Genomic DNA, 26,692 nt, shown 5'->3' with positions numbered 1-26,692 from the left:
AGCCCCAGAGTGCAAATGTTGTCAACTACGATAATAAGAATGCGGAGTGTGATGATTACCAGGGTATCTATGCATGAGGTTCCACAGCCCAAAACGGATTCTGCGGCCCTTACACAGTGGGACTGAGAAGGTATATCCCTTCTTTACATCCCCATCTCTCAGTCTCTCTATCTCTCTATATCAAACACAACACAACATAACACACACACACACATACACACACACACACACTATGTTAATCTAATAGTCCAGAGCAGTGGGTTTTTTTTTCCAATAAGCCATTATTTTGTGTTTTTAGAATAAGAAATGAAAAAAAATGAGCATACAATGCACATATCAGCACTAAGTTACAGGAACTTATTGTATGTTTAATTTTATATTTCACTTCCTCAATAATGTATTAAACAAAAATACCACTCAAGCCAGTATAAAGTTTTGAAAATCAGTTCAGGGCAAATGACTTAGCAAAGAATGATTAGCAGAGAGTATAGCACTGCTGTGTTGTCCAGTGCTAAAGGCATCGTCTACCCACCTGTGGGTACTGCGCTGTGCCCTTCCTGCGTCAAGGCAAGTAAAGGGCACGAAGGGGGAAAAGCCACATGGAAAAACACAGCTACTACCTATGTTTGGAAGAGATTTTCACATTCTTGCATGGTTTTTTAAACCTTCTATTTTTCTGCATATTTAAAAATATGCCATATCCCACATGCTATTTTATTCTGATAAGATGACCAGTAACAAACCTCAGTTAAACAGCGAAACATTTAGTTTTCCATGTCTGACCTAATTCAGATGATCTATCCTGAAGGCCTGTCTGAGGGTGACTGTGGGGTCTCGCCACTGATCTGTCCGTTGACCACAATGACATCAGCAATGGGTATGCACTCATGTGTTTGTCTGCATATGTGGCTTGGCACAGTCTTAACTGTAGCTGCAGAAAGCAGTGTAGTCAATCAGGGAGCCCATCCTGGAGGTTCGGTGTTAGGATACAAACCAAACACAATTTCATAATTTGTGGTTTGACAGCAGGACATTTGATTCATTTCAAATAAACCCTTCGTGTTTATGTGCGTTAGATTTAATGCCTCTAATGGCTCAAGTTTATGTAAGGGCTCTGCATCTTCAGTTCTTCTCTACATTCTAAACAGAAATTAGAGACCTAATTGAATTGCCATTTAGTCATTATAAATGTGAGATAATGTGAAAATATATTCTTGATGGATTTTCAGTATATGTGAGGTTTATACTTACTAAGCCATTTATCATATTACTTCTCACCTAAGTGCCTCTAGTTCTTACATTGTATCTACTATGAACTTTGCTTTTCACAGATCTCGTGAATGCTAAACATGAGCGAACGATCAATCTTGTGAATCATTCTTTCATATCAGAATAAATGTAAAGTCAAACTAAAATACTTTGTTTAATTTGAACTTTTTTCATTGTATTTGCTAATTTTTTCAAGTTGGATTATCATCACACAAAGTGTGTTTATGTGTGTTTAGGCCCCTCTTCTCCACCTGGGGTTCCTAACTTTCAACCTACAGATGTTGGCACATAGCCTATAGTAATGCAGAAACCAGTAAAGGAAAACAGGACTATTTCCAGAGAGGGAGTGGGTAGGGGTGCAATAAATAGGGGGGATTGCAGGGCACACATGATCAGATGAGAGAATAGGAAAAAAGGGGGTCTCTAATTAGTCAGGAGGGGGAAGATAAGTGAGGAGGAAGGAGGGAATTGGGTAAAGAAGGCAGAGGTGCATAGAGAGGGACTGCAGAAATGTCTATTGTTACTTCATTTAAAAGTGGAATGGTCTTTTGTATAGGCAGAGAACTTTTCTGTGTTTTATAAAACACCTTTCACAGTTACTGTTGGGTAGGAAGAAAGATCTTAGGGGATGTGGCCTAGTATAACACAGGGGAAAAGAGAAATGATGGCATGCATGGGGTGAGGGGCAGAGGTTTAAGTAGGAAGGAGATGGGAGGGAAGAACAGAGGAGAGGTCAGAGGGAGGGACAATTAAAGGTGTATGAGAAAGCTATATGGAAACCTATCCCATCATCACCACCAACACACACACACACACACACACACACACACACACACACACACACACACACACCAGTTGAAATAAAACTACCCCCACACAGAATCTATACATTGCCAAATAAAAAGGACACTGCCAGGTGTGAGACAGCTCGCCTCTTGAGCAGTTTTTGGTCTTGTGGGTCCTTGAAATGCACAAAGTAATACAGACTACTACCATTGCTTTCAGCCCAGCAGAAACTGATGCTAAGACTCTATTGCTGAAGGCACCACAAACTTGGATCACAGGACTTGGAGAAATCTAGCTGGTACCAATTGGGGCACTTCCTCTCTGCTGACTAGCTTTCATAGTACCTGGTAGTATTCTGTCTATTTGGAGAAAAAAAAAAACCCATCAACAGTCTGACCCAGATTTGAGCCCAGTGAGTTACCATAATAATCAAACTGGAAAATTTTGTGATGTGGGTAACCAAGAACTTTCTTACTCAAGGCCCAGTCCACAGGTGGAAACAAATGTCTGGTACTGTAAACTTAATGAAGAGCCTATGGCTAGGGAGCTCATAGGAAACAGGGGTAAACTTACAAATACTATTTTGCTATAGATTCAAAATGCTCTCTAAATATGTCCCAATATAGCCATAGATTAGATATCATAGACTTGGCCTATCAGAGAAGTTTATTTGTGCAGTGGATAGTGGTTAAAGCACAAACTCTGCTTTTGACAACTAGTTAAAAGCACAGAGAATAAATGTCTGTGGCATGCTCAGCCATAAGAAGGGTGCCTATATTACACATAGCCCTGGAAGGCAGAGAAAACATTGCAGAAGAACATGTAAAGATTGGAATAGCTAGAGGCTGGGAAAGATTGGGATGCGATGGTGTTTCCTGGGCACAACAGGACAAACATGAAAGGACAGCTGCTGGGGATTCCCGAATAAGACTTGCACCAGATCAGGACAGTCAATCTGCCAGCATGGGTGGGGGGAGGAGCTAATGAGACTCCGCCCCCAGCTCAGGAGCTCTTGAGAGTTCTGGCTGGTAGGGCAGCAAGGGTCAATTTAGTGGTGTGGTCTTTAGTAGGCCTATCATGCCTACTAAACATAGAATGTTCCCACACCTATAGCAGAAATCGGACTCAGTGGGCACGAGCAATGTAAAACAATGAAGTTGGAAGCAGAGTGGCAGATAGAAGGAAAATCCAGGATGAGTTTGTATAGGGAAGGAGTAGGGCCAATAGATAGGAACAAAATATACTGCATTCACATATGGAGTTCTTAGCAACATAATTAAAATATTTATATACGTAATCAGAAAATGAAATACATTTGAATTTTGGGTATAGCAGGATTGTTCTGTAGTTGTTGATTCTCCTCCACCGTCCCCTCTGTTTTTCCATTCTAGTTCTTCATGCTAGTGTGTATGCAACCAACTTGTCTCTCTGTATCTTTGAGACAGCAAAACACTAATGTGCGTAGAAAAGAAAAAGCTTACGGCCCACTCCTTGTCCGATCAGTAGCTAGTTTGTAACCATAAAACATGGGCACAGTCCTGAAAGGCTGGGATCTTTGGTTGTTTCAATTCTTTAGGATGTGAATGAGGAAATGTCAAAATGACAGTCTCCCGTCATCGAAGTCCAAAGGTTAGCACTCTGGCCACGCTGCTCTGATTCTAAGACTACCCTAATATTCAAGAATATCAAGCATTGTGTCATTAAAAATTTCAAACTTATAGCAATCAAACATGATTTTAGCTTATATGTATACACCCAGATCTTGGGCATATAAGCACTGAGTGGCTTTGGTAGGTTTATTGAAAACACTGAAAGCTGCTAGCAAATCCTGCCTCTTCTGCTTGTTTGGCAATTAGAAACCTACAAGCCAAGCAAAACAGCTGTTTGTGTTTTTGGCAGATGTGCGTCGTTTGCTGGCAGCATAGACTGCAGTGCTATTTATTCCACGCTATTGACTTTGGTCCCTTCCACCAGAAAGCGCCAGACTGCCAGGCTGCACTTCCTCTCAGAATGGACAGAGCAGTTACCACAGAACGACTGCCAATGAAGAGCAAAAGTAACCTCTAATAACTTCAATTCTGATAGGGATCTTTGGCAAGGTAAATCTATAATTATGAGGACTTTGGAAATTGGCTTATTACATCTTAAAACAGCAAGGTGACAGTTTGGCAGGAGTGTGAAGTTGGGGGGGTAAGCGAGGATGCCATTGAATGCTAGCACCCCTCACTGACTATGGGACCTCTTGCAAGGCTCTTATCCTCTTTGATCTGTAAAATGTAGAGTGGAATACGTATATGCATCTGTCAGAATCATTTTTTTAATGTTAGTATGTACCGTAAAAGTCATTATTATAAATTTAATTTGTTGACTCAAAAAGATTTTTATTTAGTGAGTATATAGTGAGACTCTATGGAGTCTGGAGTAAGACACAAGGTCCCCGGGTTCCAGGCTTAGGGTCCTACTCATCCACTGTACAGCATACCATCAACGGACTTCCTTATCTGCTTATTCACAACATATGCCAAATCTCTGCCAATAACACAGGATTTCTGCTTGACATCCCCAGTAATCAGAGCATGTTGTAAGACAAGCTATGAATTTGGCTCTGAAAGTAGCTGCTTGCTAGAACATTCTGCATAATGGCAATGGAGACTTTGTGGAAAATATCCAAATGCTACCAGGGCCATTCTTTCTTAACCACAATTAAAGTTTGACAGCCTGAAGGCTTCAGCTGTGATTCTCTGCACCAGGCTCATAAAACAAAGAGTGTTTTTCCATTCCTACCTCCCCTTCTGAGCTCAATCATGTTTGAGACGCAATGGTAAAATGTAGAGTGAAAGAGAAGATGCAGACACTGCCGTGTTCTTATTGCTGGGGTGGTAACCCCTCTTTAGAACTTAGGTATAGAGGCCAGCAGAGCACACCCACCTTTGTTTCCTAGATGCTTTTTGAGTCTCAGATAGGCCTCATGGGCTTGTTAAGGGACGAAGGACTGTTCCCAGACTTCCTTTTCGTTCTTTGCACAGTATGATGTGCATCATAAATTATTCTTTGAATGGACTATTGATAAATATCTTTCCAGTTGACTGCTTTAATTTCTATCACTTACTAGTGTCCACTGCACAAGGCACTTTGCAAGAGGTCATTTTATTTTGTTGGTATAGTGTGTAATTAAAGTGTGAGTTCTTATCTTTGTTTATAGAAGGAGAACCTGCCGGGGTTGAGCTTAGTTCTCAGAGATGCTTTGTAAATATTTTATTATGATCAGAGAATATAGCGATCCCACCTTCTGTAACATAATGACTTGAGAGCTGGAAATTATTATGGCTTTTTAGATAATTCTAAATATAGCCACAGCAGCAACCAAAAGTCCTTGTTCTCTTGGCTTTCAACTCCTGATTTTTGGGAAATGACTACCTATAAATTCTCTCTGGGAAAAATGCACTACAATTCTCATCTTTATTCAGGCATGGCTTCAGGGCCATGAGAAACTAGTATGTCACTTGCTTGAAATAGTGTTGTAGAACGATTTTCCTTCCTAGAGTCTTATGAACTCGTGTGTGAGATGGCGGCTTTGCTGTGGGACACAGAATCACTTATCTACCAGAAGGCTCCATAGAGCTTCTTACTTTCCCCCCAGGTATGGGGTCCTAAGAAAGTTTAGTTCACCGAATCTCTACAACTTTCAGAAGGATCTTAACCCTTGTTCTTCCACAGGAGGAAAACTTTCTCAAAAACGTAGAAATTTGTAAGTAGATGTGCACAAGGTGTTGAGGGCTTAAACTAAACATTGACTGGCTGGGTTGTCTGGATGTTACATCTATATTTTCATCTACACTGTAAAGCAAGCTGACCACTCTGTATCAGAGCAGCGTAGAGTCTGGCTTCTGGTGATGCGTTCTGGAGAGTTATTTCTTGTCTAAAAAGGTACATTCTCTCTTATGGCTTCATAATTCTAGACCTTGAAATCTCAAGCTCTTTTTAAATTTGTGTAAGAGTCAAGAAAAAACTTTAGCATTTATCATATGTGTGAGTTTATAAAAGCAAGAGGATGGCTACTCCTTTCCAGTCACTAGGAGTGATGGATAATTCCCTAAGAAATGACAATGCGGATGTTGAACAAGTCAGTTCTCACACAGCAAATCAGAACCAAGAGTTTTATTTGATGCCATTTCCAACAGTGCTTATAGCCTTCTTTTACTTGTTTTATTTTTTTTGGGGGGGGCATGATTTTCCTTACTTATTTGTAAAATTTTCTTAGTTATTTATCTTATATAATCTTCTCCTAGTTATCTATCATATAGATTTCAGATTTATTATTATTTCAGATGTATTATTGCCACTGCTGTTCTCAGGACTCTTGTCACCCAAATGCCTCCTGACACTGGATTATTTTACAGAAAGATTACAAAGGGTTTTAAATTATATTATAGAAGTAGTTCATCTGGTTGGAGGGATAGCTCAACAGTGAAGAGCACTTGTTGCTCTTGTAGAGGACCCACGTTAAGTTCCTTGCACTCACGCAACTGCTCAAACCATGTGTAACTACAGTTCTAGGAGATATGACATGTTCTTTTGGCCTTAGTGGGCACCAGGCAAACGTGTGGTACATTTACTTACATGTAGGCAAACACTCATAAAACAAAAATAAATAAATCTAAGAGGTGGAAGTAGTCTACACTGAGTTTTCTAGGAGTTAAAGGAAGTTTTAGATGGAGATTTCCCTCGGCTGTTTTCACTCATAGCACTTCAACTGGTTTTCTCAGGTTGGGGTCCTTTCGATTTTCTCATAGAATCATTTTTTCATATATACACTCTTATTCCTGCCATTAGCTTTGTTTGTATGTGGATGATTTGTCTGCATGGATGTATCATGTAGAACCTGTAGAGGCCAGAAAGGGATGTTAGATCCCCTGGGAATAGAGTTACAGCTGCATGTGGGCTGAGCGCTGAGACTTGAACCTGGTTCCTCTTAGAGAGAAGCCAGTGCTCTTTACCACTGAGCTGCCTCTCTACCCTCAATTAAAAAAATTAGTGAGTATTATGTCTACCTCCTCTTGGTTTTGAGGTGTTCCCCAATTCTCATTCACATACTAGTTGTACCCATACGGGCTCTGAACACAAGTGGTTGAAGGAGAAAAGTCTAAATCATTAGTAGAGACAAGATGAACACACTGAGAGGCCAGAGCACTAAGAAGACCATCTACAGAGATGTCAGTATCCTGAGACTTTATGTCAAGATGCCGAGGAACACCTTTGGGGTCCATGCTTCTTATGGACACATAGTGTAAGACTAACAAGTTGTTTTGCTTTGAGGTTTACTTAAGAATGAAATAGGAAGCAGGTACAATGGTGCACATGTGTAACTCCAGCACTCTGGGAGGCAGAGCCAGGAGGATCTCTGTACGTTAGAGGCTAGTCTTGTCTACAAAGGGGGTACAGGATCACCAAGGCTATACAGAGAAACTCTGTCTCAAAAAATAAATAAATAAATAAATAGAAGAAAAGAAGATGGAGGAGGAGGAGGAAGAGAGAGCGAGAAAAAGAGAGAGGAAGAGAGAGACAGAGATAATATGAAATAGGAGGTAAGAACACAACATATGTCCTGGCTTTGAAGGTTTGAAGGACACAGAAGAAAGACAATTGGTTCTGGGCGTAGTGATGCAAGCCTTTAATCCCAGTGTTTGAGAGGCAGAGGCAGGTGGATCGCTGTGAGTTCGAGGTCAGCCTAGTCTACAAAGTGAGTACAGGACAGCCAAGGCTACACAGAGAAACCATGTCTTGAAAAGAACAAGAAGAAGAAGAAGGAGCAGAAGGAGGAGGAGGAGGAGGAGGAGGAGGAGGAGGAGGAGGAGGAGGAGGAGGAGGAGGAGGAGAACAACTGATTTGGGCAGTTCAAACTTTGGAAAAAAGTTTGAAATCATTTTCTTCGTTGTGGTCAGCCTCTGGGATGTCATTGTATGCTTCTCATATTGTGAGGAATCTATCAAGTGATCTCACATTTAGCCTTACCCAGATATGGGAAATACATTAAGAACTAAATGTTTCTCATAAATCACAAAAGCCTGTTAATAATGAAATATCAGATGGACCATTTAAACATATTGTCACATTGTCCTTTACTCATTTTAAGTGTTTTATATTCCTCTTAATAAAAGCATTAAAGGCTTCTCCTTACATTCATGAGAAAAATTCAGAGCCTTATTTTCCTTGATACAAACTAATTCTCCTTACAAATGTCTTTCCAAAATTTTGCTACAGTCTATAAATACTAAATATCAGAAGAGAAAGTCCAAAACCCACCTTCCCTTCTCTACACAGGCAATTATCTTTATACTGTATTCAGACAGCTACACCAAACTTGTGAGGTTTTGTGGGAGAGAAACTTTTGGAGTAGTGTACTGACTCGATTTCAGGAGGCCAATATAAAGCTTTAGACTAAGACTACAGTTGGAGGGGACGCACATCTATCTTACCATCCATTCACAGGGACATACATTATTTCCAGTCCTTTGGGTAGAGATACATTACTATAGTTTTGTATATTATTAATATACTAACATAGAAAATGCACATTCTAACTACTAATATTACAGGCACATATGCAAGATCTACTACTGTGTAAGATTATATTTTCTCCAATGATCAGTTTATAGGTACCAAGTATTACAACCTGACAGGACCTGGCTGAGACTTAACCTGGCTGAACTCAGCAAGCAGACATCATACAAAGCAAGAAAGGCAGGCTCCTATTTAGCAAAAATTCAATGCTGTTGTTATTCACTGTGTAGAAAAATAAATATCATCCTTGAAGCAGTTATGTCCCTTGGCACCATGGCTTCCCTTATAAAACATTTTGATGAAACTAATCTTTGAAGAACAAGTTGCTTTAGTTTCTAACCCATAAAAATGCATGGAAGTCTCTTCTCATGCTAGATCCAATGCAATCAATGCAAGTTTCTTTATCAAAACTCATTTCAAAGTACACCTTCCGAGAATAGCTTCCAAACTATAGTGGATGACATAAAATGTAAAATTTAGCGTTATGGCAATGTCTAATGTAAAAGACAAAACAGGACAAAGACATTTATAACTTCTACACTGAAATAATGATTTAAACCATTCTTTAAGTATTCGTATATACTTGACTTAAATAATCTTTAACATTGGTAGAGATAGAATATTCTGATATAATATATATAATTTTTAACAATGGTTATATGTCAAGGATATGTAATAGTCTTATTTATAACAGGCATTATATATGATATTTAACAATGGTAGGAATATATTGGTATATATATGTATGCATTTATATATGTATTATTAATAAACTCATGGCCACAAACTTTGGGTCAGAGTTCTGTCTTCTATAAGGCTTCATCCAGCAGCTGATATTAACAGAAGCAGAGATCCACATCCAAACAATAGGCGGAGCTTGGGGAGTCTTGTGGAAGAATATGAGGAAGGATTGAGGGAGCCAGAGGGGTCAAGGATACCTCAAGAAGACTTACAGAGGAAACTATCTTGGGCCTATGGAGGGCTCACAGAGAAGACCAAACCACCAACAAAATAGCATGCACGGGCTGGACCTAGATCCCTTACACATATAGCAGATGTACAGGTTGGTCAACATGTGGGTCACTAACAATGGGAGCAGGGGCTGTCTCTGATTCTGTTGCCTGCCACTGGATCCCTTTCCTCTAGCTGGGCTGCATTCTCAGGCCTCAATAGGAGAGGATGCACTGAGTCTTGCTGTCCAGGGTGGGTTGGTACCCATGCCCTCCCTCTTCTTTGAGGACAAGGGTAGAAGAAAATGGCAGAAAGGAGTGTGAGAGTGGGACTGGGAAGATAGAAGGTGGGCGTAGGCTGTGATCAAGATATAAAGTGTATAAATAAAACAATTAATGAAAAAAGGAGAAAAATATTTTGCTTTTGAAAAAAAATGGCTTTCTATAACTGATCGCCCTTCTCTTCTGTGGCTTTATGAAGCTGCTCCTGACCTTGTTTCCACTGCCCAACTTTTAGCATTAATCAAGAATCCTTTGCGTGGCTCTTTGCTGGCCCACTTATCATTTTGTTGTTGTTGAAATGTTTACATGTCGAAACAGATTTTACCATTCTCAGATGGGAAATGAAATTGCTCACTTTGAGAAACTTTGGAAATGTCACTGGACATGTATAGGGATAGATATGTGACTCAGTTCTGCATATCCTGGTAGAGGTTTTTTGAGAGGCTCTTTAAGGGAAGTGTACTTAATTTTAAGATGGAACTTTGAGAAACAATACTGGCTTTTTTCTTGGGGATTTGTCAGCTTCTGCACATAAAAGGTAATTCCTGACTTTGCCGCAGGCCTTGGAAACCACAGACAGAGCAATCTGAGTGAAGCTGAGGCCTCATAAGTGGAAAAAGAGGTCAAAACTTGCTCCTTGACTATATTTTTGAGACATTGATCCCTCCAGGAAAAAGCCAAGGAATTGCAAGGAGTTTTGAGTTTTTCTGTCTATGAAAAATATTCTACAGGTTGCAGGTGTTTCTCGAACATTGTTCTTTAGCTAGAAGTAATGAGTCTGTGTTTTCCTTCATTTATTCCATTAACAATACCATCTGCCAACAAACATCTGCTGTCTCAGTTTTTGTATTTTAATTTCATAATACACTGAACGTGAAGTTATATAACTCTGTAGCTGGTTCTCTGATGGATTTTGTTTTTTTGATTTGTGTGATACCCTTTTCTTCACCTATCTCCTCTGTGATGTCCATCAAGCACACCGGGGACAGCCTGCATAACCTCCTGACTGCCTCCAACCATGTATCCTCAGGAGTCAGCTTTCTCTTAGGGTGAGCTTGTGCTGCTCAGTTCAGCGTTTGATTCTGCTGCTTTATATAAATCCTCAAAATCAGGAAATTCCACTTCATACTTCTTATCAAACCATGGAAAACTACTCTTTGGGTTTTCTCCCAAGCAAACTCCTAAATATAATAGGTTTTCATGTCTACTGTTCCCATCAAACCTGAACTCAAGTTTGAATCGAGTATCACCTTCAGGCTCCTGTTTTCAGAGAGTGGCAGAAGATTTAGATGGAATCCAGTCCATTTGCATCATTGCCTTTCTTGTAGCTCCATCCTCATCCCTCACGTCGAGGCGACCTCACAATACAATAGTCACAGCGATCTCTTGCTAGTTTCCTGACCATGATGGAAATTCCCTACCCTTCCTTCTCCCATTACAGCCATGCTCACTCTTGAGGTTCGGTCCTTTAGATCTTAGAATAAATCTCGTTCTTGAAATCTGGATCCAATTGTTCCTCCAATATCAGCAATACCTCTTTTCACACAAACAATCAATTTTATCCTGTAAGTTGGATTGGATTTGTTAGTTAAGTTATTATTTTTCTCCCAATCTTTTGGAGGGCTTGGCACCATTATAACCAATAGAAAGGCAGAATGCCTAGTGTACTGGAGACTCTCGGAGGCAATAATTTATTTGTTATAAACAAATCACCTCATGCAGAACCACAGTAGTACAGGAGTCTGCTAAAAGTGAAGGCTTTAGTTTTCCCAGGGACATTTTGTCTGTATGTAATACTAAGCTGTCATTCCAGAGACTTAGGTTGAACCTCATAAACAAAACCCGTTTTAGTTAAGTCAATCTTGGAAGATTATTTTTTAATCTGACCTCCTGTTCTTACAATATATTTCATTGAGGACATTTCAACCAAATCCTGTCAAAGTCTAAGTAAATAAGCCAAAGAAAACATTGAGACTCTGTGAACTCCCTTGAAGCTGTTAGAAGCCTTCAGGGGAACTCAGAAAAAAACCCCGGTTAGTTAAAGCATTCTTCCTGTCTGTGGTCTGAGGAGAAGACAAGATGGTGCAGCTAGAAAGAACTGCCTCAAAGCTTCTCCAGTGCAAGTTAGGAACATGGGGCTCCTAGGCCTGAGGAACTTGGCTGGGTCACCTTATGGCCATCAAGTGTGGCCATGGATTGCCTCTTGAAGTCTAATCTAGTTGCTTTATCCAGAGCAATTCCCTGCCACTTTTGTGCTTGTGACACAAAACCAGGAGTTTAGTACAAGGCTGTCCAAAAGGAAAAAGCTTTGGGATACTATTGATGGTTTATTGGTAATAAGGGGATCTTATTTCAGAGTTAACTTAAGTGGAAGCTGGTTTTCAACACATACACACACACACACACACACACACCAGAGTATTAATCTTCTTGAACTTTCATTTAGCTTTCACACAAAAAGGAAAATGATACAACGTTTTGGCTATTTCATAATGGTTGTAGAGATACATTCTGGAATCATTTATGGCTGGGCCTATTTATAAATACATATTTATAAATATAAATTAATAAAATTTATTAAATAGTGTCAATGGACATCCAATAAAATAATTTGAATGTCACATTATTGCTAAATAACGAACCATTGTGATGGTAGTGGGAAGTTACAAAGTCGCAGTTTTTAAAGTCATTGAACTACATAGCATCCTGTAATTAAGGAAGCAGATAAAACCAATTTAGAGCCAGCATCTATATTACATTCTTCCTCTACCCTTAGCACAAAAGTAGAAGCTCAGAATAAATTAGAGTTTTGAAAATGTATATATGTGTGTGTGTATATGTGTGTGTGTGTGTGCATGTTTGTGTGCACATATGGGGATGGTGGTGCACACCTCAGTGAGAGATGGAAATAGAAAGGTTGGAGTTCAAGTCCACCCTCAGCTACCCAGTAATTTCAAGAACAGCCTGGCTGACATGATGATCTATCTAAAGATCAAACAAATGAAAAAAAGTCAGTAAAACAGATCATATAATTCAACAACAACCACAAAAAGATGAAAATACCCACATGGGGCACATTTTGAGAAGTATACAGGGATATTTGCCATAAATCTAAGCTCTCGGGTGGTAGAGGCAAGAAAATCGTTGTGAATTTGAGGTCAATCTACTGTACATAGTGAATTCTGAACCTGTCAGGCTATACAGTAAAGCTTGTATCAAATGAAAAAAGTGAATATAGAAAATATGTATTTTAAATTCACTGTATGGATCAAGTCTCCACCTTTAACTGATATTTTGTCAATTTTATACTGCAGTACTTAGGCACAGGGAAAGAACGCACGGTAATGAAGGGGTTAAAAATCCAAAGCTCCTGCACAGTGCTCTCACTGACTTTTCTTCTACTGGAAAGACGAGACAGCAGTTAAAAGGGAAAATATGTTTCCCATTACAGTGTAGAGCCAGTGGCTTTGGCTCTAGCATTTAACTTAATAGCTGAGAGTTACCCAACATAATATATTAAATGTTTATGTCCTTTCTAGCAACATTGGAATTTATTACTAATAATTGGATTTCTGATTTATTGCTCATTTATTAGAAGACATAAAGTCAACAAAATGCATATACGGTGCTTTCGAATCAAATGCACATAAAAGTCCCCACTCTTTCAAAAATCAAGCTTGGACTTCACCACAACTCTTTCTGGTCCAGACATCGGCTTTGAATAATTCTTTGCCTGTAGTCTTATTACTATTTTCTTAGATTATACTTCTGTACCTTACTTCTAAATATCTCCTTGCATGCTAAGTACTTAAGAATCCACAGTATGATTTTCCAAGTGAGGAAATCTGATCCCGTTTCTCTCACCTTAAAGTTTTCAGCTCTTTACTTCTCACCCTTGGGAAGCAGTGAAGTCTAAAATTCCCCTGAAAGACATCCTTCTCTGAGCTAAGATGGCCTGTTTAAAACTAAAAATGAAAATCAAGGCTTAAAATATGTAGCTTAGACATAAGTCATTTTATAGATGGCTTTCTGTGGTTTATATATCGAGAGAGGGCCATTGTTAACCAACAGTGTAATAGGGTTAGTGAACACACACCATCTCCATTACCCTACTGACTCAAACATTTATAAAATGGAAGCTTTCCAATCCTAATTGAGAATGAAGTGTAGCAGTGACAGGTTTTCGAGACAGAGAAGAGTGTATTATACCAAAGGTGATGAGATCATGGGGGTGTTTTGTTTGCCTTGATGTAAACGAGAAACATTTAATAAGGTATAACTCCTCATAGCACGAGACTATGCTCCTGTCAAGGAGAGGCTGAATTATGTATTATATAGCTAGTACTAATTTCAAGGAACATCTAAGAGAATGCCTTGACCTTCATATGAATTAAGATGGTGAATTTATACATGGCAGAATACAAAGTATGTGTCTTTTGGGGGAAATTTGTCCGCGTGTAGAGAACTAAACTACAGGCTTGGGGTGCACAAGGCTTTTATTTTCTATGTAAAAATCATTAATTAACAGAAAGGGTATTCATCAAAATCCTGATGTATGCCAAACATTCCTCCAGGTGCTAGAAACTCAACGAGCAAATAAAGCAGACAAGGCATACCCTATGGAACTTAGATTCAAAAAAGGATGAGACAGGCAATAAAGAAGCATGAATTAATAAATAGGACAATTTAAAATTGTCATAAATACAAGGACGACAATTGTGTGTGAGTTATATAATGAAGAGATAATTTTAAGTTGTCATAAATTTTCAGGAGAAAAATACTGTGAGTGATCTATCTATGATGAAGAATTTCAGAAGAAAAATACTGTGAGTGATGAAGAATTACTCTAAGCAGGTAGCTGTATAAAATTGGTTGATACATAAGGCTGTTCTGAGGCACTGGCATTCGAGCACAAACACAAATAACAAGAATGTTCCTGCCATGCGAGATCCAAAGAACTCCAGGCAGAGGCAGGGAGCACAAATGCCCCAAGGTAGAAATAACATCACTGTAGCCAAAATTGAAGTCAATGGAGTAGCGAGGATGACAGCACAGATTTCATACCACTGTGGGCCATGGTATGAAATTTAGAGGCTTATTCTATGGCACCTAAGAGCAGATCCACATGACCTGAATATATCTGAAAAGACCCCTCAACTGGTTTTGGAGAATGGTGAGCTGGATAGTTTTATGTCCACTTGACACTAGCTAGACTCAACTAAGATGGGAGAACTCCAATCGAGAAAATGTTTCCATAAAATCAGGCTGTCGGCAAGCCTATAGGGCATTTTCATAATTGGTGATCGATGGGGGAGGGTTCAGCCCAATTTGGGTGGTGTTACTCCTGGGCTGGTGGTCCTGGATTGTATAAGGAAGCAGGCTGAGCAAGCCATGGGAAGTGAACCAGCAGCACCTGTCCATGGCCTCTGCATCATCTCCTGCCTTCAGGTTCCTGCCCTGACGTCCTTTGATGATTATCAGTGATGTGGAGACTGTAAGCTAAATAAATCCTTTCCTTCCCAACTTGCTTTTGGTCATGGTGTTTCATCACAGCAATAGAAATCCTAACTAAAACAGATAGCTAACAGGCATAGCAGCTGAAGTCAAGTCCCTGGAGTGTCAATAGAGTGGTGTGTGTGTGTGTGTGTGTGTGTGCGTGTATGTGTGTGTGTGTGTGTGTATGTGTGTCTGTGTGTCTGTATGTGTGCGTGTCTGAGTTGGGGGAGGTATATAGAACCTTAGCACATTATGTGGGCATGAGCTGTGACTGCCACACTGTCTTTTTTTTTTTTTTTTTTTTTTTTTTTTTTTTTTTTTAATTTGTCTAATTGAGGGACAGCACACTTGTGGGATCTATTATTAGGAAATTCACTAAGTCTCTCCCTACAGGTGTCAGACAAAAACTGAAACCAAAGAAAGTATTAATGCTCTTTAAACATGCAAGAAGGCCTAGACATTACACACTCTTGGATAAACCGTGATCACGATAATTGATTTTAACAACCTAAAGGGAAATACAAACATAAACAAGAACATTCTAGAGTGGTGCTATTTCTCAAACCTCTACCTTTAGGATGTGTTGATTCCCTGTCTTTGAACAATTGTGATTAAATTGAGATAAGTAATGGAAATTCTAAAAATAAAATCTGGTCTTTAGTTGACAAATGTAATGCAGGGCATGCTTTCAGTTTTCTACAAACAAATGGTTTGTCTTTATACAAAGCATGCACACTGGAATATCTAATTGTCATGGTCGTATGTGTAAATGGATTCATTCTACCTCCTAAGAGCCAAGTGGTAAATTCTTTTTTTTTTGGCTTTTTGAGACAAGGTCTCCCTGTGTTAGCCTTGGCTGTGTCCTAGACTCCCTTTGTAGATCAGGCTGGCCTCAAACTCACAGAGATCTGGCTACCTCTGCCTCCCGAGTGCTGGGATTACAGGCGTGTGCCACCACACCTGGTCAACCGGTAAATTCTTAACAAAATTAAAAGTACTTTTTAAACTCACCATTATGAAATGTGAAGTTGCATAAAATATATTAGTTATCCTAAAAATATTGAAACAAAGGTAGCAAATATTCAATATATTACTCCCCAATTATTTTACTATAGTTTAATGTTACCAGTGTCTAGAGATTACATCCACTGCGTCATAGGCTATGAATCATTTACAATGTTATGTTACCATGCAAAGTCTTTACCTCAACATTGGTGAAATCACATCGGAGCCTGAGGTTAATGGTGAGGCTATTTTTCCCCACAGAGACCATCAGAAACTGCCAGGCAAGCTCCTCCCCTTGGGAAGTCACAAGTAGAACATTTTCCCACCCATCACTAGCTGCCACCTGCTGCCATCCCTTTGTCACACTCATGACTACACTGTCTCTAAACACAAACTGCTAGCTTTGAATCCTTGAACCAGGTTATAGTTCACCCAAGAAAAGAAAAGAAAAATACAATGTTGACTGTCATCAAAACTCATAATTTAATGAATGTTTTGAAAGTAATGTGATGTCATTCTCATTTATCAAAAATAATAATAATAATAATAATTCCTGAAAAGAAAGTAACAGTGCAGTGATGCAAGAGAAAACTCTCACTATAGTAAAAGCTCTGGAATAAGAACTTATAAAGGAGCTGGGCAAAAGAGAAGTAAAGTCCTGGTTAATTCTGTAAATTCACCTACACAAAGACTTCTAATAAAAGAGTTGTTATTTTTAAAAATGCTAACATCTATTATTTATAGTAGAAGAGTGTTTTAAAAGATGCTATTTGTATGCCTAACTAAAGTTTATAAAATCTTCAGTGATACTGGGACAACTGAGGAAGATTAGCATAGCCTGATCTACTCAATGGAAGCTTCACAAACAAAATTACACGTCCACAAAGAGAAGCTGGGAGCGGGCGATACAGATCTCATCGCTCGAGGCCGTTGTGATCCAGATACTCCCTAATTTCCTTAGCATTCTATAGGTTCTAATATTTTAAAACTGCACAATAAGTAAGATGAAAAATTTAATGCACTCTCCCACAACTTTCTTTTTGAAAAAGGGGTGCATGTGATATGAGAAGGGTGAGGTGAACTTGGCTCATGGGGGGAGCTAGAGTTAATGCTGTTGAGATCTTGTCATTGTGTTAAATCATCTTTTGTTGGTTTAATATCTAGCTATGAATCTCTTTTCTTAATCAATTATTGTTATCATTGGCTTAGTACTTCATTACTCTGTCTTCTCTGATTAAATTCTTATGTTCCCATTGATTTTAGTTCCATGTAATATGAATGAAGAGGCGGTAAGAAAAATATTAAAAATTATGCAAATAATAAAATACTGTAAGTTTGGTATACAGAAAGGGGATCACTGTCTCAAGTACAAGTTAGAGATTGAGCAGGCCTGTGAGGACAAACATCTGCAAAAAGTCATGCATGGGTTAAAGCACAAAGCAAGAGTCACTGGAAAGAAGAAATAGTCTACTGCCTTTTCTGATTACTGTATTAACATATGTGGAAAAGACAAAAATAAGTCAGAAGAATACTTAAAATAGATCAGTAGATTTTCTTTTGAAATATAAAAGAAAATTTGAATATTCTTAGATAATTGCTTAGTATTATTCTTTTTGCCTTTAATGCCTTATATTTTAAATGTGGTGTTCATTTTAAGATATTTTATCAAAACATATTCTAGGTGAAAACACAGTATTTAAATAATGTATTATAACCGCAGTCTTGGAAACACCTTTAGCAATTTCCATGATACATGTTGGGTCCTGAGACACGTTCATTTTAGGTGATCTTAATGGTGCTTTGACAACTAAATCATAACTGACAAGTCAGTACTGTGTTACAGATTTACTTTTTCCATTCGTGGGAAACGGATCTTCAAGTCCTGCGGCATGCAGGGTATTTGATTTGTATTTGCTTAAGAAAATGCTGATGCTGTGAGTGCTAGTTCTACCTTCCCGCTCGAGAAGCCGCACCTAGGGCTTGGGAACCCACAGAGGACTTAACCGAAGCCGTACTTAGGTGATGGCTTACCTGAAATTTTGACTTGAGACACTACTCCATCACCGCCGTCACTGTGTGCTCGAACCTCAACAACATACTCTCCGTCTCTGGGGATCGGGACTTCTATGGAGTGTTTATGGGTTGAGAACAACTTGCCGTCGTGCTGACCGTCAGGTCTGTAGAGTATCTGAGGAGTCCCGAGTTACGAAGAGTTAATGACGTCACCACTCTGAGCCAATGTCCGATGTTAAGCATTCAGTACACAATACTTACTCTCTGGTTCACAAAAATAAGCACATTCAAAATTTGAGGGAACATTTGTGCTGTTTTGATTTCCGAGTACTGTTGGCTCTTGTCGTCCTCGTCACATTTTGAAGTGACCTAAGGAAGTGCTCTCTTGGTTTTAAGCCTCTTCCACATTATTCCTCAAGCTGACGTAGCTAATCCCAGTGCAATAGCATGGGGTATATTGGGTCCATGGAAAGAAACTTTTTCTTTATTTCACAGTGAGGTGGGGAGGGAATACTCTAACCAGCACTCCCAGACGTACACGAACCGATGCATTCTGTCTCCTGGTTAAGCAAGGATTATCCTGAGAGCTCTATTCTTTAAAGCAGGTATTCTATTTATCTTACCCGCCTGCCATAATTTTCCTAAAATCCTTCTAAAGACGTTCTTTTACCTAGAGATTTCTTTCATGAGACTCTCTTCCGACTACTGTCATGTGGGTGGAGCAAGAAAGCCAGATGGGTTTTTCTAATAGCTGAAGCCACACCCATCAATGTTAGCAGGAATGAAGCTAGCGCTTCTTATTTACCTTGTATCCTGTGACTGTAGATTCATTTGATAATGCAACAACGTGATCCCACGTGATGATGTAACGGGAGCCAGACCTCACGGAACTGATGATCCTTGGTGGCTGGCTAGGAGCTGTAGGAGGAAGAAACAGGTAACAGTGGTCACCGGACTCAACGTCAGTTCTGAAAACATCGACATCGCATGTGTGTTCATGATGCTGATGAAAGTGGTACTGTCAGCAACAACAGCCTGATTCTGAGGATTGTTTCATATGCTTGGCACTGTGCTCAGCCTGGCACTGTACATTCGCGAGTTCACTTAATGCTCCCAGTGGTTTGTGGGGCAGGAAATTCAATTGTCTTTATTCTCATCTTATTTCTTTTATCTTCTCGTCTCTTCAAACCAATCTTGACCGACCTGATGCCATTTCGCATAGCCTTTTCTGGCTTGAGACCTTTGGAACCTTTTTAGAGTTGACATTTTTCTGGATCTCTCATTTTTCTTAACCCCCCTATGTCTTATCAGGACTCTCCTACCTTTGTTGTTTTCTCCCCCATTAATCACTGTGAGCTAACTCTGTGCTTTCTGGCCAATTTCTAGGTGCTGGAAGGGTTTCAGATTTAATTCTGCATGTATCTCTCTGCTCTACCTGTGAATCTCCACAGGCATTTAAATACTCCACATCAGTCTCCAGCCCTAATCTGTCAGCCGTCCTCTGAATACGTTTTGACCTTCCTGTCTATTGGATATCTGCTGTCTAGATGTAATTTAATAAGGATAAATCCATTGGTACTATTCCCTCAAATCTGCCTCTTAGGAGGATTTTTTCCTACCTTTTGAAAACGACACGTGTATGTTTCTCATTACTCAAGCAGACATCTATTTGCTCTTCTTTTTCATTTACTGCCAGCACCCAAGTTGCTAATGTGTTCAAACACATCTCTCTACACCACCACTTCACACTAGCTGCCAATGACTCTTTTCTCAAAACCAGACCGGGCCCTTCTGCCTTTATGCTAATTGTCACTGCCTTTTGTTTGCATGAAAGTCAGAATGATGGTCTAAAATAGCAAAATTAGGTATCTCTCTGACTTAAAAACAGGTTATTATTACACTCAGAAAGTATATCAACTTTTAATGATGATTCACAAAGTACTTCATATTTTGACTTCAACACACTCTCTCCTCGTCACCTTAGAGCCATGGTTTGGTCATACTGGTGTTTCCAAAGTTAAGTATTCCAAATTCTGCAGCTTATTTTCTCTGCCCCAAAACAGCCTTCTCCCTCCCGGCTTATCACAAAACTGGTCCTTCGCATCATTTACACTTTAGTTTTCAGGGCATCACTTCTAAATCAAGGACAGGTTTGGTTCACACAAATAACTTTCAGTTTTATCAGTTCATTTATTTTATTGTCCTTGGGACATAAGCACACATATTTAATGTGGCTTTAGTGTGAGTTTTAAGGTCTGGTGTGGTCTCTTCTGTATCTTTTCTACATAATACTATTCTGGACAAAACACATTTTATAAACTAGTGGGAGGAGCAAGGAAAAATAATGCTTTGTTTGCAAAATAATAATATCAAGATTTAAGTAGGAATGCTAACTGTCTGCTGCCATAAGTTTAGTGTATTGGAGAATAGAGCTCAGAATCATTTCTGATAACATCTACTTCTGTCATTGTACTAGGCAATATGTTCGCTACCGATTTCCGTAACTTTGCAAACCCCAGGGGCAATCATCCTTAGATATATTTGTAAATGTAAAGGATTTGTAAAGAGCCTTGCATGCAAGTGTTCTTTTGTATCCACATCCAACCGGGCTTGAGAAGAGAAATGTCAAAGTGAACCTGGAGAGATGAGAATGCCCGGATCTGAGCAGAACAGATCACCCTGTCATATGAACAAAGAGGACAGAGAGCAGCCGCAGTCCTAGAAGATTTACCTTGTATCTATACCGTGCAATGATATTTATTTGTATATATTTATTCATAAATAAAGCATAGGAAAATGAGCATATTTTGATTTTATTATGCTACCAATGCATCCGTATGAGAAATTGTAATTAATAGACGCAGAAGGTAGACCAGTTGGTTTTTTTGACGGTCTGCAGTTTGAAGGAGGGTATCAATAAAGTTACTGGGAAGCAGAATAAAAATGTATAAGAGCGTGCTTGTCAGTTCACCCTTACTGTCCATAGCTGAGGACACTCAAAGGTACTCAAAGGATGTGACACTAAAAGCCAAAGGTGGGGAAACAGCGAGGTGGGACATTTTTTTTTTTTCATAGGTGCCTACCGGTAGTGGCCATGCAGCATCTGCAGGGAATGAGCATACGAGTGCTTCACTGATGGGGCGCCACTGTAGCAAGACCCATGGGAACCCCTTTCCCCTTGGCGAAATTTAGTGACCTTGGGCTTATTACCCGGATTGCATGTGCCACAGCTCTCCTTGCCTTTGCTATGCTGTCCGCTTTCACAGCAATGTTTACTTTCACTTCGTTGGTCACAGGCACGGCCATAATCACATAGGCTAAAAATGCTGTGGATGATTCGGTTTTTCTCAATACTCCTCTCCTCTCTCTGCCCCTAGCAAGCCTCCAGATGTGACCATTAACCCTGAGTATATTGGGACATGTAATCATGTTCCTGTAGAAACAGCTACAGTCACACTGAGTCAGCCTGTGGCAGTTGTGAAGAGCAATGGGTCCTGCTTGCAAAACTGTTTTGAGGAAGCCATGCTTTATGAACAGAGACTTTAAAAAAAAAAAAATAGGGAAGCTATGCCAGATCAAAAAACATTAAAAAATGGGGAAGCTATGTCTGATCAACAGTTATTTTAAAAATGGTTCTTAGAAAGATGGTATCAGAAATTGACAGATATATTTGACTGCACTTAAAAAAAAGTATCGTGACAGAAGAATGCTATTTGATAACTGGGATTATACCCACAAAGGGTTAACCTGTCTCCCACCTTGCATCACTGTCTGACCGCATTGGCTGCCAGCTGGGTATGCGCTCATATTCACAGGACACACCTAGCTCGACATTTATTTTTGATTTGCCAGAACTGTGCTTTGTAGTGCAAATGAGGGTTGAGGGGTGATTAACCCAGCCGAACGGGGGTGGGGGGAGGAGGAAGGGGAAATATTGGGGGCTTTTGTTATGATGGGGATTATGTAGTACTGATTTTATGGTTTCTTTAAATTAAACAACCAATAATATCACTGCTCAGATAAGAAGGATTGTAATTGTATAAATAAAAACAGACCAAGCTATTCGGGGGGGGCCACTTGCTTAGCCATCAACAGGTGGTGGACGTCTTTACACTCACCGATGCCCCTCCCCGTCTCAGGATGTGAATCCTGCGGCTAGCACTGGTTGCCAGGCAGCCTTCAATAGGGATCTTACTTAAATCAAGTATTAGCTTTTTGCGTGTATAGAATAAAACTTACGGGCTTTTTTGGTGAAGGTCTCGATCAAGTCACTTGAAGGTCCGCAGCCAGCACTGTTGCAGGCTCCCACTTCAATGAAGTACTGGGTGTCCGGCAGCAGGTTCTCTAGCCTGGCTGAGTACTCCTGGCTGGTGACTTGGACTCTGTGCGCAGCTGCTTCCTTGTCATGGGCCGCCCAGTACCGAATCTGCAAATAGCCAAGGCGAGGGATATAGTTCACTGTGATTCAGCTCTTGGTTGGTGGGAAAAGTTCATCGCCATGGGCCTTTGCTTCACTGGTTTGGTGTCGCCATATTTTCAGTGCCACATAATGGGACATTTGCCCTCCTGTGGGCCTCTGAATAGTGATAGCTAACTAAAAGTAGTACAATTAAATGAAATTCACACTTTGCTGACTGGTGGAACCTTGTGTTGATGAGAGAGAAGGGAGGCAGGGAGGGTGCATAAGATTTAATTCCAAAATATGAAGGTGATCTTCTGGGAAATATTTGTGACAACGATTTCAATCCTAATTTATTGTTTTATTTATGCGTACAGGGTTTGAATTCATTATGTGCTTTCCATAGTTTGGTAGAAGTATATGTCATTTAACACAAATTTCATTATGTGGTCTAGAGTGCGCTGCCAAATGCTTTTCTTCTAACAAAATCCTTTCAGATGTATGTACACATACAATATTAGGTATGTGTGTATGTATGTATGTAATTTATTTATTTTCACTCATTTAAAATATCAGACAGAGAGACAGAGAGAGAGAGACAGAGAGAGAGAGAGACGTTGTGTGTGTACATATATGCCTGTATGCTATAAGGTACATGTAGAAGTCAGAGGACAATCTGCAAAAGTTAATTCTCTCATTTCATCTTATTGGTCCATTGAATGCAGAGTTCCAGACTCTGTGGAAAATACCCAATACTTTGGTGAGTTACAGAAATTACCTTCAATTAAGATATGTAAAAAACATTTTCCTTTGGAAATATTTTCCATGTTATAATTAGAAATTATTACTTCTGTTAACTATTGCTTCTTTGTCTCAAAGCTTAATGAAAGTTATGAATTTAAGCTCAGATTTACTAAGATAAAGATTTTTTGGGGGTATTAAAACAATAATAACATAAATATTAATTAAAATTAATTTTATAAATTTATTCAAATTTTACATATTTAGATACACTGTTTAGAGTAATGGAGAATTTATTTTCAAAACTGGTTAAAATCATCTAATATTACTATGATCCCACATTTCTCATTTATATTAGCACACACATGACCATTATAAAATGGGACTCATTGATCTGAGTTCACTTGGCACATTGAAGGAATTACATATCAGATGTGCGGTCTCTAAGTGCAGGATAATTGTTCGCTGTTTAAAATTTTCTTTGATGTTATTTTTACTTTGCTTCTAATGATATCTTTGATGATGCCATTATCATGTTTTTGGTTGGTTTTGATGTCATCTCTGGCATCTCAAGACAGAAAAAGTAAAAATACACAAAATAGCCCTCAGGCTGATTTGTGTTGCCAGAGGTGTTCCAGACTGCCGGATAGGGGCAGGTGCCTCTTGGGAAGTCCCCAGCTACACAGGGCTAGAAGATTTGGGTGGTGATCACATTCACCTGAGTGTGAGGAATATGTCTTTTTTATGTGTAGGATTTTGAACTAGACAATGCATGAGCCCTTTTCTTTGCTAAGCAGAGGAGAAATACAATGGATATTTACATTCTGAGAAATTCCAGGCACTTCATTAGTATTATCCATATATAATATCTTCTAAGCAAAATCTTAATGGCAGAACTCATCCTGGCATACAGAAGTCAGAATCAAAGACTTTAAGGTTCTTGAGTCTTAATATATATTATATATAATATTATATGCTTTTAATATATGCTTATAATGCTTACGCATGCATGATATGTGTGTATGTGTAAATTATATATATAATTTAATAACAACGTTTTAAAGCATCATTTCATAGTAATGCTTACATCCATTTCAAAGAGGCATTTATAAACTATGATGAATTATATTTTTCTAACTTGACACAAGCTAGAGTCGTCTGAGAGGGAGGGAACCACAATAAGAAATGCCTCCATAAGATAAGGGTATAGGCAAGCCTGCAGGGCAGTTTCCTAACTACTGATTGATGTGGGAAAGCCCAGCCCAATGTAGGTCGTGCCATCCCTAGGCTGGTGGTCCTGGGTTCTATAAGAAGGCGTGTTGAGCAATCCATAGAGAGCAGGCTAGTAAGTAGTACTCCTCCATGACTCCTGTATCAGCTCCTGCCTCCAGGTTCCTGCCCTGTTTGAATTCCTGCCTTGAATGCCTTCGGTGATGAACAGTAATACAGAATCATAAACAAAATAAACTGTCTCATCTCTAAATTTCTTTTAGTAATGGAGTTTTATGACAGCAATAGTAACCCTAACTAAGACATAGATTAAAACAAAAGAAGAACATTTACATAAAATTCATATGATAAAATGAGGAATAATCACACATCTTTTCTTACTCAAAATCCCATGAGACATGAGACATTTAGTAAAAAAAAAAAAAAAAAAAAGGACATAATTACACTTTCTTAATTTAATCTTTGAAGCTATATCCTAAGAGAGCAATTCTTTTGTTTATCCAACTCCCCAAGGACCCATAGAGACACAGTTTATATTAATACTTAAAATCAACAAAAGCAATAACCTTTAACTTGGGAGTAAGAAGAGCATTTAAAGGAGCCCCAGTGTCTTTGTTTTAAAAATGTGACATGTATGGTTTGTTTGGCTGTAAAATTAACATTTCACAAATAAATGCAGATAGTTTCCTTGCGTAGTTAACCTCTCTTTAAATATATGTTAACACATGACTTATATTTTAATGAGTCCTAAACTGTGCAGAAGTAGATATACACATGTAAAATATGGCTCCCATAGGAAGGGGGGTCGTGAATCAGCACGTCTCCCTGACAATCTGTGGGCAGTTATTTGGTATTAAGAGGATAATGTTTTTTCAGTGGTGCAGCCACTAAGAAGTTCCCACGTTCTAGTAAACACTCCTCACTCTACCACTCCTGCTTATATTAACAAACTTAATTAAATTCAATGAGCAAGAAAAAAAAAAAAGATTTCAAAGTACCAAGGGGTGGTTATGAGAGAAGGTAAAAGGGGTGAAAGTTTCCCAAACGTGAAATTGTCAAAAAACATAATAACATTTTAAAAGATCTGACATTATCATTTTCATCTGACCTAATTTTTAATTGTGAAGGTATAATTAATTTCCAAGTAGAGGACTGACTCAGGCTTCTTGATCTATAGGCAAGCTTGTCTGTGTAAAATATTGAATTGGGTCTTAAAAAACTGTTCAGTATAAGGGACACAACCGGAGTGTGTTAATAGGAACACATGTAACGCTTTGGCTTATTCGCCAGGAAGTTCACTGAGGCAGGGGGATGAATCAGTAGGAATTGATTATCTCCAGCAGTACATTGAGTACACAATAAAAAAAGATGCCCACTTTACCAATAGATAGTAATACATTTATTTTTGCAGGCGTATATTTCTGTGTATGCAGGTGCCTTTGTGTGTGGAGGTGGATGTGCACATGTGTGGGGCTATGCAAGGATAACCTTAGGCACCTTTCTTCATGAGCTGCCCATCTATACTTTTTTACTTGCTTAGAGCTTTCCAAGTAGACTACGTGAGCTGGCCAGAGCCTCCTGGATTCAGCTGTCTGTTTTCCAGCTCCGGGATGCTAAGCACTCACCACTACACTTGGGTGTTTTGTCACATCAAATACTCAGACCCTCATGCTTAACAGGCAACCATTTTACTAATAGAGCCATGTCCCCCATGCCATAAATACACATGTAATGCTAGAATAACATGCCCCACATTTACTTCTCTCTGGTTTGAATGCTGGGGTATCCATCTGTGTTTCTATTTGTTTCTGAATATCCTCAAAGAGCCCACACCAACTGTTAATTTATAATAGTGCTTATTAAATAATTATAGAATCACCTCATTGTTTGCTCTTCATGTTTCCTAGATTGGTCAACTCAGTGGGGCCTGGAATATGCTACCTTAGGACTGTTTCATTCA

At 39.1% G+C, this 26,692-nt stretch overlaps 1 protein-coding gene across 1 annotated transcript in view; it reads right to left on the bottom strand.

The window, feature by feature from the left end:
* Cntn1 (contactin 1) overlaps positions 1-26,692 on the bottom strand; it is a 137,949-nt gene that overhangs the window by 10,574 nt on the left and 100,683 nt on the right. Inside the window, exons 23-25 of the mRNA XM_051159379.1 lie at positions 22,602-22,788; positions 19,168-19,280; positions 18,381-18,537 (exon numbers count right to left, since the gene is read on the bottom strand). Coding sequence (XP_051015336.1) covers positions 18,381-18,537; positions 19,168-19,280; positions 22,602-22,788 — 457 coding nt within the window. The remainder of the gene's footprint in view (positions 1-18,380; positions 18,538-19,167; positions 19,281-22,601; positions 22,789-26,692) is intronic.

Source organism: Acomys russatus, chromosome 17 (assembly GCF_903995435.1).
Source record: "Acomys russatus chromosome 17, mAcoRus1.1, whole genome shotgun sequence".
Classification (NCBI taxonomy): domain Eukaryota; kingdom Metazoa; phylum Chordata; class Mammalia; order Rodentia; family Muridae; genus Acomys; species Acomys russatus.
Note: the sequence above shows the minus strand (reverse complement) of the source record. Positions and strands in the feature narration are given on the sequence as shown.